Raw genomic sequence first — 14186 nt, forward strand, 5'->3', positions numbered from 1 at the left:
ATGTATGTAACTGTGAACCCCGGTTAAAGTTAACTCAAGCCTCAGCATCACAAAATGGATGCTGCCACCACAGACACGAGTCTGACCCCCTGCAGCTGGGAGTCCTTCCAGCGAGGGAAGCTTGGACAAAGGGTTTCCTGTCAGGGGCAGTGCTAGCACCATCCCAGACAGGGTTTTGTGTATCCTGGGTAGGCAGGGCTTTACAGGAAGGTGACTGCAGAGTGGTACCCCGGTGCTCACTACGCATCTGCCGGCTAGAACCAGTTCCAGGGGCACACCAGCCCCTGGCCTGGGGAAAGTCCGGCATGGGAGAGGGGTGTAACCACCCCCCTTCCTGGTCCCACCCCTAGGGCAGGACCTAGTCGCGTACCCACCCCTTTCTTTAGGATAAAGGCTGGAGCGGGGACCCTTCCAGATTAGATCATCTTTGAATCAAGAAACTACTTTCCACGAAAGGAACTCTCGACTCTTCTCAAGATTTCTCCCTTGTGACTAAGGAGTAGTCACCCTGCATCCGCAGGCACCATCTAAGAACTCTGCGGTTTGCTGCACGTCCTTCCTCCGGAATCCGACTGACCAGCTCGACGAGACCCGGCTTCCCTGGCACCTCTGACCTCTACCTACCTCTACAGCTAAGCTGAGATCCGTAGGTGCGACGAGACCGAGGGACCGGCCATCATCAGAACAGCACAACTTCTATCCAGCACGACCGCCAAGGGATCCTCTGGTGAGTGCTTTGGGGTCCGAGAAGCCCCGACCCTGAGCAGCTCCAGCACCGAAGTCCAGCCTCCCAGCATCCACGAGATCTGCGTGGGGCCCTTCTGCTTTTTGCTGCTCACCGCGTTGTCTGGCTACTAGCCCGCTGGCTTGTGGCCTTCCCGACGACGCCCGACGACATCACCACTGCTGGTCTGGTAGCTCCAGACTGGTCCTTGCTCCCTTCCAAAAGAGGAGCACCCCGGACCCTCCTGGTCCACTCCAGACGCCATTTTGAGTCCACCGCGTGGGCTTGAATTTGCCAAGACTTGTTGCCCCAATCCTGGGTCCAGCGACGTCGACAGCATCATCCATCGTGGGACAGCTCGCACCTCCATCCTGGTCGCCGACAACGCCTCCTGGTCCGTGAGACTGCAGAGCCCAGCGTCGCCCACTCACCTGGTCGAGGTGACTATCATCCGGTGCCCTCCTGGTGCCATCTGATCACTGGCTAGTGGTCACGAACTTGGTCCCCTCTGCTTTCAGGTGTCATCCATCTTCGATCCAGGCTTGGATCACTTCGAACAATCTTCACTGGTCGCCTGCCAGCAACTCCTTTCTTCAGGCTCCTGGTTCGTCAACGAGGATTCCCGACGTCTTTTCAGACCTATGCAGCTGCAGCCCCTGGGCTAGGTAACTTCGGCATTTCGGTGCCCCAGCATAGCCTCACTATCCAAGGGTCAGGATCCACTGTCGTTTTCGATCTACCTTATCGGGTTCGCCCGAGAACACTAACTTTGTTTTTACTAGCTCCCATAGACTTTGTCCCGCATCCCGCGTGAGAGTGCACACTCTGCACCCGAGTCCCCTAGGCCTCCTACTAGTAATCTGAAGGTTCAGTAACGTAGTCCTAGCAATTCCAAAGCCTATTAGTCCAGTACTTACCTGCTAGTAATTTCGCATTCCACTTCCATAGTATATGGTTTTCCGTGCCCCTCGGGCATCTGTGTAAATTGTGCAACTTAAAGTATTTTCGTAAGAGTTTTGTTGTGTGCTTAGTACCCTGTCCTCATAAAGAGTACAGGGATGTTGTGATCTAAATAAATACACTGTTTATTTTCATAACACTTGTGTGGTGTCCTTTCACTTGGTGTTCAAGGGGTATATGTGATGGTATAACAGCTGGCTTAACACGCCCTCTAGAGTTTAGCCCGAAGACTGCTCGTATCCACGCTACTAGGATAGCTGGTCTATAAGGTTGACTTACAACCAATCATCAATAAGGGTTGTTTGGACTGATACAAAGTGCTCACTAGAATAGTGAACATTATATATCAGGCCAACTTCTCACAGCAATCACAGAAAGAAATGGAGGAGGGAACAGAGGCTCACATTATTTAAAAAGATGACGAAGCACTGCTTGCCCCACTGCGGTATCCGCTTCGTTGATGGCCTCCAAACAGTAATGTCTGGTAAAGGTGTGCCTGCTGGACCATGTCGCTGCCCGGCAAATTTGGTGTAGAGGCACCCCAGCAAACAAAGCGGTGGATGACGCCATCGCTCTCGTCGAATGTGCCTTCACTGAACACTGTAAAGGCTTGCCAGCTTGCTGGTGACAAAAGGATATGGCTGCTGAGAGCCATCTTGCAACTGTTTGTTTTGTCACTGAATGTCCCCTCCGCATCCGTCCATATGCTACAAACAGTTGATCGGATTTACGGAAAGGGGTAGTCCTTGAAATGTAAAATTTTAGGCAACGTTTGATGTCTAAAGAATGTAATCGTTGTTCTGCCGGAGATCTTGGATCCGGGAAAAAAGTCTTTAAGAAGACAGGTTCGTTCAAATGGAAATCAGTAGGTACTTTCTGCAAAAAAGAAGGATTAGTACGAAGTGACACTCAATCGGGCTTAAATTGCAAATACGGAGGCTTGATCGTGAAAGCGTGAAGATCACTTACACGACGAGAAGATGTTAAGGCCAAAAGTAATGCAACCTTCCAGGGAAGATACTTGATGTCTGCTCTGTGAATTGGCTCAAAAGGAGGCTTCATAAGCTGTGTCAACACCACGTTGAGGTGCCATGCCGGAGGAGGGCGCCTAACAGGAGGAAACTTCCTGAAGAGACCTTTAAAGAACTGTCGGATTATTCTTGATGAACAGGGAGACGTTGAACCATTGTGTCGAAAGCGCGAAATAGCTGCTAGAAAAACTCTCAAGGTGGCATGAGAGAGACCAGACAGAGCGAGGCTCAGAAAGAAAGGCAAAAGATGCTCCGGAGTGGAATTGATTGGATGGATATTGGATGCAGCGCACCAATGACAAAAACGCTTCCATTTTAGCTTGTACGTTTTGATGGTTGATGGAGCTCTAGCAGACGCTAGAATGTCTCTGCATTCTTGGGGCATATCTAAATTTGCAAATTCGACGTATTCAGGTTCCATGCCGATAATTGAAGCGTGGACGGGTCTGGATGGCAAATTTGACCTTTGTCCATCGTCAGGAGGTCTGGACGTGGATGCAGATGAATGGGTGTGCATTGGGATAACAGAAGCAGTTCTGAGAACCATGCCTGTCTGGGCCAACGAGGGGCGATCAGTATTAAGTGGCAGGGTTGCCTGCGCATCTTCCACCACGTCCTCGGCACCAACGGGATCGGTGGAAATGCATAAGCAAACAGCCCGTTCCAATCCATGAGGAGGGCATTTCCGCTGGACTCTGGGTGGGGATACCAGCTTGCGAAGGATCGGCATTTCCGATTTACTGGGGTTGCAAAGAGATCTATCATGGGACGACCCCAACGGCGGAACACCAGGTCTAGAATCGGCGGATGTATCTCCCACTCGTGAGTGGATGACGTGGATCTGCTCAGAGAATCCGCGAGGATGTTGGATACCCCCGGCAGATGGACCGCCGTTAAAGAAATTTGATGACGAAGAGCCCAGTCCCAAATCCTTTGAGCCAGTCGAGACAGTGGCTGAGATCTTGTGCCGCCCTGTTTGTTCATGTAGTGCATGCTGGTGGTGTTGTCTGTCTGAACCAGCACCGACTCCCCCTGCACTACGGGCAAGAATGATCTGAGCGCTAGGAAGATCGCCATCAACTCCAGCCGGTTGATATGCCAGGTTCGTTGTGTCGCAGTCCATTTGCCTTTGATGGAAAGGTCCTGGAGATGAGCGCCCCAACCCTCCATGGACGCATCTGTAGTCAACGTCAAATCCGGAGACTGGACCAGAAACTAAGTTCCTTCGTCCAGATTGGATGGTTGTTCCCACCAAAGCAAACTGTTCTTCATGCGGGACGTTACCCTCACCAGGTCGTTGAAAGACCCCGACACCTGGCGCCATTGCAGGTCTAATTCTTCCTGTATAGGACGAGTGCGTAACCTGCAATTTGGGATCAGTGCGATACAGGACAATGCCATCCCCAGAAACGACTTTAATGTTCGCACAGAAACTGACTGCTTTGACCGGATGAGAGAGACCAGACGGATTATCTTTTGATGACGATCGAGGGAGATGAAGGCTTTTGACAGGTCCGTGTCTAGAATTGCTCCCAGGAAGTTTCTTCTTTGCAGCGGTGCAAAGTGTGACTTCTCCATATTGATGGTTAACCCCAGTGACTCGAACGTCTGCTGACATAGACGTGTGTCGTGAGCCAGCTGTTGAGGAGATTGGGATTTTAGAAGACAATCGTCCAGATAAGGAAAGATCTGAACTCCCTGAAGACGCAGATGAGCCATGACCGGAGCCAACACTTTCGTGAAGACACGAGGTGCTGATCGTAGGCCAAAAGGTAGCACCCTGAACTGATAGTGTATGTGACCTACCTTGAACCTCAAGAACTGGCGATGCCGATGGAGTATTGGCACATGAAAATAGGCGTCTTGCAGGTCTATTGTTGTTAGAAAATCTCTGCTGCAGAGAAGTCGCAAGACTTCCGATAGCGTCAGCATGCGGAAAGATTGTTGTTTTAGGAACAAATTGAGAGCTCTCAAATCCAGAATGGGCCGCCACTCTCCCGTCTTTTTGAGAATGAGGAAAAACCGTGAGTAGAAACCTTTCCCTCGCTGAGATACAGGAACCACTTCGACTGCACCCTTTTCTATCAGAAGACAAACCTGATGTTGTAGTTCCTCGAGATGAGGAGGTGGCGGGCCTGATGGTGGAGAATTTGGAGGAATCTCTGTGAACTCCAAGGCGTGACCCCTGTGTACAATGTCTAATACCCATTGGTCCGATGTTATCATAGACCACTGAGAATAAAACTGCGAGATTCGCCCTCCAACTCTCTGCGGAACTTGAAAGTCATTGACGTTTGTTGTTGGAGCCCCTATAGTTAGATTTTCCTCTATAGGGCTTTGACTGCTGCTGACGGTTTGACTGCTGGTTGGAGTAACGCTGGTTTCCTTGATTGTACTGGCGGTACTGGGACTGCCCTCCTCGAAAAGTGCTTGAAGATGTGCCTCATCCACGCGCACCACGAAAAAGCTGCTTTTTGAATTGCAAGGATCCCAGCGACTTTGCCGTATCGGTATCTTTCTTTATCGATTCTAGTGCCTCATCGATGTGAGAGCCGAAGAGAGACTCACCGTCATACGGCATGTCGAGTATCTTCGACTGGACCTCCTATCGAAACGATGTGGATTTTAGCCAACCCTGACGCTGGAGAGCCGCAGCACTGGCAAGGATACGAAAACCAGTACCCGCAACGTCCACAGCACAGTCAATAATCTCTTCTGATGCCCTCTTGCCATCTTGAAGGATCTGGTGCGTTTCTGCTCTGGATGTCTCCGGAATCAACTAGACTAGCGCAGAAATGTCTGACCACATTTGTTGGTCGAAACGACCTAAAATGGCTAATGCATTTGCGGCACGGACTAATGTAGACGCCATGGTTGAAAACTTCTTCCCAATCGCATCCAAACGTCGACCCTCTCTATCAGGTGGAGTAGTGATAGGAGTTGCAGGGTTACGTGCTCGTCGTTGCGCTGCCTGGGTCACCACTGAATCCGGCTTAAGATGCGAGATCAAGCAAGCGGGCGAACCAGTCGGGCCCTATATTTATTTTTCAGCCGAGGGAGTTGTGCAGGTAAGGAGTTAGGAGCCTGCATGATTTTTACTCCCTCCTTCCACACAAAGTCGATAATAGGTATGGTGTGGACCTGTTTATAAGGCTGGTTTTTAAAGTCATAGAGAAAGCAGTCTTCCTCTCGCTGCGTTCTTGGTAATTTGAAGCGGTCTGCCGCCTTATCCATCAATATATGGAAGCTAGCGATGTCAACCGGAGGTGAATCACCGGAGTCGCCCGGCAGAGGAGAGGGCGTTTGCATTCGATAATCATCGAATTCTGCCATATCCGGGTCTTGGTCATCATCCGTATCCTGGGGAACTTCTCCTTCCTCTCTTTCCGGTTCTGTCTCACCCTCCACATTTTGTTGATAATTAGAGGGGATAGCTTGACAGGGCCTTTCTGGAAGAGCAGTCTGCTTTGAAGGTTGCTGCTGATGTTGAGTAGGCTCTGTTGTCTCAGATGTAGCATGGCTCGGTGTACCCTGAGGTGTTGGAGGAAATCTCCTATTGTAATCATTCAGCATATGCTGGAGGTTGGAAAACAGATACTGGGAATGTTGCTATTGGAACCTGTACATATTGTTCCTCCTGCTGGTCATCGTCCTCCTCCTCGTCGTCTTCAGAACTTGTGTCCTGACACTTAATAATCAAGTCCGATGGACTGTGGGCATCACCAAAAACATTGTCGTCCGCAATGGATTCTGTTTCCTGGTCAGTAGCCAACATAGGTGAGGGTGGCTGGAGAGTAGGAGGTGGCAACTGGAGTGTAGAGTCCTGGAAACTGCCCATGGAAGGCTCCGTAATGACTGGAGAATTTGAAGTGTCCAAAGGCACTAGGGGCATAGTGGCGAAAGACATTGATCCTGATGTGGATGCTGTGTCTTCCTGCTGCGCTCCAGAATTTAAAGGCAAAACTGCCGTCGACGTAGCCGTCGCTGTCGGCGATGTAGTCGACGTAGATGTTTTCCCTGGAGCAGCCGTCGACGATGATGACGTAGACACAGCTGTCGGAGACGGTGATTTTTTAGATGTATTCGTCGACGAGTGTTTTGCCACAGCCGTCGACGAATCCTTGGGTGTTATCTTCTTCGTCGACGAACTGGTCGACGGAGCTTTCAGTGTCGACGAGACCTTCGTCGTCTTTGAACTCGTCGACGGGACATATAGCGTCGATGATTTCTTCGTCGACAGAAGCTTCTTCGCCGACAAGATAATAGGGATCGTCGACGAGACTGTGGAGATTGAGGCTCTCATTGACGTTAACCATGGGCGGGCAGCTACGCTCCGTGCACGGAGTGCGCGTAGTGCTGGTTCCTACGCATTTTGCGTAGCATGCGTATCTGCCAGCACTACGCACACTCCGCAGACGGTGCGTAGCTGGCCGCCACCCGCCTCCCTCCCGCCCTCTCTAAATCCACCTCTTAAAGTGTAAAATGGCATAAAAGTAAGTTTAAATCACTTACCTGATCCGCGGCGAGTCCCGGGGCTCCCTCTTCTGTTTTGCTGCACGTCGTCAATCCCAATGCGCATGCGCATTTCTCGTGACAAATGCGCATGCGCGGGCTGCCGCGCATGCGCATTGGGATTGACGACGTGCAGCAAAACAGAAGAGGGAGCCCCGGGACGCGCCGCGGACCAGGTAAGTGATTTAAACTTACTTTTATGCCATTTTACACTTTAAGAGGTGGATTTAGAGAGGGCGGGAGGGAGGCGGGTGGCGCGTAGTGGGGCTACGCGGAGTGTGCGGGTGGGCGTAGCTTTGTGCCCATTTTGCGTAGCTCCGCGTAGCCCCACTACGCGAACTACGCCCAGGCTTAGTCGACGTGCAAGCCGTCGACGAAACAATCGTCGACGACGATGAAGCAGACGTCGTCGTCACTGTAATCGCCGACGAAGCCATAGCAGCCAATTTCGTCGTTGGAATGGTCGTCGACGAGCCCGTCGACGACCGCGCTGACTGAAGTGTAACCACACTTGTAGAGGCTGGAAATGACGCCTGAGAGCCAGGTCTCGTGGGCGTAGACACAGAAGGTACAGTAGCAGTAGGTTTTACTTGGGCTACTCTTAAGGCCAGCTTTTTCTTCTTCAGAAAAGGAGAAGGCAACTCCTGAACACTGCCACGCTTGGAAGCAGCAGTTGCGGACCTGACTGGAAACTCTCTGCGTCTGACAAAACTGCGTCTTTGTCCTGAAGGCGCTTCAACCACAGAAGAAGACGACCTTCCCTGTCTCTGATAGTTTTAGCAGGAAAAGTTCTACAGAACTTGCAGTCAGCCACCTTGTGTTCTGGATATAAACAGTAAATACACTTTTGATGGGGGACCTTTTCAAACAAACACAGTTTCCCACAGGAAGAGCAAGGCCTAAACAAAGACTTCTTACTTTTACTTGTCATCCTGAGAAACAACTGAAGTAGTAGAGTAGAAAGTAGAAAACTGAGCAGAGCTCAGGGAGAGTCCCTTCACACGACGTGCGGTAGAAAATCTGAGGACTGGAGCTTCTGAGGAGAAGGTTCTAGAGGGTGCTTGAGCCAGATTGGCAGCAGTTTGGACTAACATAATGACACTGATAGGTTACAAATGAGTTTCTCTTTATAATGCATTCCTATGGAGGAACCATTGTAGAGGTTTTTTCAGTGTGTATTATCTCTATTTTTATTACGTATTATGTTTATTACATATATATATATATATATATAGATTAGCATTATTGCTATCTTTATGTACCGTGGGACTCCCACTTCGACGACGGGGAATATTCAAGCATGTGAATCTATGAAAGACACCCCTAATACTGGAGAACTCTAGCATCCAGACTCTTTCAAAGCTCCTCTAGAAATGTGCCCATACCCAGCTATGCAATCTGATAGAGCAATTCCAACTCTTGAACCAATACCAATCCGGATTCCTTCAGGGACACAGCACTGAATCAGCCCTGACTTACATCGTTGACGATGTGTTAAAAATGCTTGATCAAAATGAATCCTGCCTTTTAAGGGCCCTTGACCTCTCATCAGCATTTGATACGGTCAAACATGACAGCCTCCTTGACTTACTGGAAAGCAGGATGGGGCTTACTTCCAAATAGGGATCTTAAGGAAAATCGAACCCTTCCTCCCCTCGATGACTTCAAGTCAGTTGCTCAAGCTCCAGTGATTTACAGGCTGGCCTACGGAAATAAACCCTTTGCAGCCTTCCTAGATCAAAGTTGTCCCCTATTAGGACCTCCCTTAACTCAGATTGAAGGCACATTACTGGATCTAAATGTAATAACCACATCACACCTTACATGAAATCACTAAACTGGATCCCTTACGAGGCACAAATTAATTGTTGAGTTGCTTGCATGACACACAAAGCCATACACTCCAACACCCTAGGTACTTTGCACAAAAAATGTATCTGCCTGGTGGCTGTAGAACCTCATTATTTCAAGGAGATGGAAAATGCACCAGAACAGTGCACGCTGAACATAACACAAAGATAAAGTGCGTTCTGCGACTCTCACATGCCAGTCAAGTACACAGTCCCTGCACAGCTTTTACAAAGGCCCACATGCTTAGCACTGCTTTTCAAATACACACCAAATGCCATAGGCACGGCTCAACAATGTAAAATTAAATTAATTCACGGAGTGAAAGCCACCAGCTAGTGATCCAAAGCGTGCCGCAGGCCACAAGGGTCTTTACTATCTCAGCTGCTTCCTACAGCAGAAAAGTTTGCGGTCACCAAAGTGTTCATTTGAAAAAGGTGTTATTTATTTGGTATTTGTACAGCACAAACCTAACCAAAAAGAAACAGAGCTCCCTATCGGGTCCAAGGCAGGGACAGAGTCAACGAGTGATAGGTGAGGTAGCTGGATAGTGGATTGTTACTGCATTGTGATCGAAGAGCCTGAAACTAGCAGCATGTGTGATAATTCCTCAGCAGCTTCTCCTCTATAACAGGTAAAGTGGTGCAGGCCCAGGTCAGACAGAAAAAAAACATTTATAGCCCAGAAGTATTTTGAGATAAAGAACTGGGTAGTAGGACATTGGCTTCCAATAACACAGCACTGAGCACCCCACCTCAGCCAATCTTTAACGTTTGTTTGAAGAACAGAGCAACAGGAAGGTGTGTTAAATGCTGACTATTAACCTTTCACTAGCTGCATACGGGGGACTGCATTGGCTAGATGGAACAATGTGCTCCCACAACCGCTCAAGTCATGCATGCGGGCGCTACAACATGTTGCAAAAGGTTACTTGAACCCTCGATTCCAATTCACACAGTTTAACTACAGACATCACAGTTATCTCTCCCACCCACCGTATCCAGCGCATGTTTCCTGATTGGCACCAGAGTGCCCGTGCTGTAAACTGGCTGACACCAGCTTCTGACATATGGTGTGGAGTGCCCATCACTACAGGTGTCATGGCTTGAGGTTACAGCCTCCATAGCGGAACTCGCAGACCATACACGGTCACCTACTCCTGAATCCTGCCTGCTAGGCCTTCACCCTAAAGCAAAGGGGGCAAACACTTACACCAGTTCATAGACCTTGCATACATACTTTTGAAGCGCCAAATAGAAATGTCTTGGAAAGCAGCCTCTGTGCTGGACACTAAGACGGCTGCATACTCTCCTGCACTGTACATGAGCAGAGGCCAACACACTATACATGCTACTACCTAGAGGAGTGGGGAGAGTGGATGAGGGAGTCTGCGATACGTATATCTTTAGCATAGAAGCCAAGAACGATATTCGACCAGTGTGAAGGAACTATGTCTGGGACCTCAAGAATGCATAATTTCTGTACAATTGTACCGAAGTCGATGCATATACTCCCGTTCATGCAATCTCTGTTCCACTCTGGACAGTGGGGCTGGGAGCCGGGCCAGCAGAAGTCATGGATTAGACATCATGTTGATCTACCCATATGGGTTCCCGGCAGCCTCCCCCTTACACCTACTTCCTTATAATTTATTGTTTTATTGATGCACTGTCCGCGATTAGGATTGGCATGTTTTATGGTCCTCACCGTCCTCCTCGCCTTGTGATCACCCTTTACCTTAGTAGATCTTGCTCCGACACTGATGTGAATGGCAATGCTAACCGAACCATGATGTGTTTGTATATGTATGTATGTATGTAGGCATACTTATATAGCGCGGCTGTCACCCAAAGGGCATCCTGGCGCTTTGACCACAGAGCATTCCTACCGATGTCAATTACACTGCCTTCGGAAAAAGGTAGGTTTTAAGGTCCTTTCTAAAAGACGTGAGATCCTGCTTGCACCTTAGGGCCAGAGGTAGAGAGTTCAAAAGCTTGGCGGCCGTAAAGCTGAAAGAGCGGCCGCCCATCCTCACCCTTTTTATCTTAGGAACAGTCACCAAGAAGGCCGAGGAGGATCTCAGAAGTCTAGCGGCAGAGTACCAAGAAAAAAGACCTTGCAGTACCACTGGACCCAGCCCATGCAAGGATCTAAAGACCAAGCAAGCTGATTTAAAACAGATCCGTTTTTGCACCGGAAGCCAGTGCAGGTCTGAGAGGGCGAGAGAGGACGAAGCAGACTATGGCCGCGAAAGTGCCAATTTAGCCGCCATGTTCTGTACCCGCTGTAGCTTCATAATTAGAGTGCCGGGGGCTCCTAGAAGCAGTGCGTTGCAGTAGTCTAATCTACTGAGGATGATACTCCGCACTGCTTCCGTCCTCGCTGAATGAGGAAGTAATGGCAAAATCTTCCGCAACATACGCAACAGCAGCATACAGGTCGCCGTGGTTTTGTTAACGAAGGAGTCCAGCTGGAGACTAGGCCCGAGCAGGACACCTAGGTTGCGGACTGAGTCTGCCGCTGCGATAGTGCCTAAGGTAGAAGAAGGCCAGAGTCCGTCAGGTAGAGGGCGAGGCGTACGATCTACCGAGCAGTAGAGGACTTCAGTTTTTGCCCCGTTAAACTGTAACGAGTTCTGACGCAACCAATCCGCAGCTGCTGACATGCATTGGTGAAAGGATTCCAGGGAGACCGCATCCCTGCCCTCGATGGAAAAAATAAGCTGAGTGTCATCGGCGTCATGGATGACAGATATGCCGAATTACTTAATCAGACTTATTAGAGGGCGAAGGTATAAGTTGAAAAGAATTGGGCTAATTGCAGAGCCCTGCGGCACTCCCTGTTTTACCTCTCTCACCGCCGACCGAAACGGTGGCAAAGCCACAGATTGTCGCCTGTTACAGAGGTATGATGCCAGCCAGCCCAAGGCTGAGCCAGCTACCCCGGACTCCCGGAGCCTGCTTAGTAGAACCGCATGGTCCACCGTGTCGAACGCGGCCGACATGTCAAGCAACACCAGAAACGCTGCTCCTCCCATGTCGACACGATAAACGCAGGTCGTCCAAAAGGGCCACCAATGCAGACTCCATACCGTGGGCCGGCCTGAACCCAATTGGGCCACGTCCAAAAGGTCGTTGGATTCAAGATAGCTGGACAGGACTCTAGTGAACAATTTCTCTAAGATTTTTATTGAGAAAGGCAAGAGTGAAATAGGCCTATAATCGGTCGGACATAAAGGGTCCAAGGTGGCTTTTTTTAGCAGTGGAGTAATTACTGCCAGTTTCCAGCTATCCGGGACCGTGGCCGTGGTCAATGACTGGAAACAGATGGAATGGAGCGGAGGGAAGAGCTCTGCCTGGAACGCCTTCCAAAACTTATGCGGCAAGGGATCTAGCGGGGAGCCAACAGACAGAAATCCTCCAGGGAGGGAATAGGAAAGCAGGTCAGCTGAGGCTGTACTGCTTCCTCCATAATCACCTCCCGAGCTACTCCGCTAACTAGTTCCAAGGAGCACAAATCAGGGTGGCTAGATGAATCATGTCACATATATTATTGTGTTGATGCTCCCTGCAACCTGTATCCCTCAATGAGTTTCCTCTTGTTGGTGATTTAAAAGAATTAAAAAAAATTAAAAACTTTCACAAGTTGCAATCAAATCTTTATGAGATAATGAGATGCAAATATACCTCCATCCTGCACATCCTGGGACTAGACTGCTGGAAAGCGATCAATGGGAAATGAGACAGGTTTGGAGGTGAGCAAAACACTGAAACATTACCTGAAAGAGCAAAGTCGAAAAAGAGAGTTAGAAGAAGATAGATGGATATTAGAAATGGCAATAGGGACAAGCAAGAGAAGGAAATAAACGTAACATTCTTTGGATAAACACTGACCCTGTGAATTTTTACAGAGCAAAAAAGTTTTAAAAGTTTGTAAAACACTGAAAAGAACACCACAATTTTGAACCCATAGAAACTGAAACCAGAAAAGCCTATGCATCTTGTTTTCAATGTTCATTATCAGAGAAAAGTTCTTGCTGCATGCACTGAAGGATTAACAACGAGACCTAGTGTGCCATGACGGTGCACCAGGTGCAGTTATCTGTAGTCATGTATTCCAATGGGTTCTGGGAAGTGCAGTCATTTTGTAACTGCATTTAACGTAGATGCTGATAAAGCTACGGATGAAATGCATAATAGTCTAGACTTGTTTAAAAAAAAAACATAAAATAATTTAACAATTAAAAGACAAAGAGGGGACCATAAACTCTGTAGTTTAACTTTTTTATTTATTAACAGAATTGGTATCTCGTTCCCTCATATCCGCAAGGCTTTATCAGCACCATAATCATTCAAGATTTTAGAAAATATCAGTCCTTATATTAAAAACAAGAAAGAAAGTGATGTTATAATTACACCTATATACACCATAAGTAGATATGGTCCCCTCTTTGTTCTCTAATACATACAAAAGAGGTAATTAAAACTTTCCCTGGGGATGCCATCGATGATTTTCCATAAGGGAATGCCATTATTGAAACCTTTGTTAAATGAGCACAGAAATTCCAACTTTTTTCGGCTCATGTTCATTCATGAGCAAGACTTGTCGTACAAATAGGCTTTAGATTAATTCCTTTTTATAATATAAGTTGTGTACTGAATGTTGTAAAAAGTCTTTTAATTGTTAAATTATTTTACGTTTTGTTTTTTTTTTAAACAGAGATTATATGTTGTTTATATATTAGGTTGCTTCGTGGCTTTTCCTGAAAAAGGCGCTGGTCACCGAAACGCACGTCGGGAAGATACATAACTGTGCCACATTTTTTGTATATTTTGTATTCATTTATTATTGTTTCCTGTATATTATATTGTTGATGTACTGTATGCCCCTTTGCGGGCCATTTTTATTCTGTCCTTTTTGCTTTATTAAAAAGACTGTTTTTAATAATTTTCATGAACTGATGTTATGTTAATAAAACTGTAGTACTATATTCTTGAGAATGGTCCTTAGCCTTTAATCATTTTCTTGAGACAAGCGATTACAATTGCCTAGATAAATATTTACACACATGAATTTACCCTGATCTAGGAATTGTTTATTCTTTATTGCTC

The 14186-nt window shown here is 47.9% G+C and overlaps 1 protein-coding gene across 1 annotated transcript in view; it reads right to left on the reverse strand.

Annotated features, from left to right (window-relative positions):
* Nucleotides 1-14186, reverse strand: part of LOC147738072 (uncharacterized) — a 556710-nt gene that overhangs the window by 301062 nt on the left and 241462 nt on the right. The window contains exons 2-3 of the mRNA XM_086925024.1: nt 6341-6597; nt 5815-6291 (exon numbers count right to left, since the gene is read on the reverse strand). Coding sequence (XP_086781150.1) covers nt 5815-6291; nt 6341-6597 — 734 coding nt within the window. The remainder of the gene's footprint in view (nt 1-5814; nt 6292-6340; nt 6598-14186) is intronic.

This window comes from Lissotriton vulgaris, chromosome 1_1, assembly GCF_964263255.1.
Source record: "Lissotriton vulgaris chromosome 1_1, aLisVul1.2, whole genome shotgun sequence".
NCBI classification, from domain to species: domain Eukaryota; kingdom Metazoa; phylum Chordata; class Amphibia; order Caudata; family Salamandridae; genus Lissotriton; species Lissotriton vulgaris.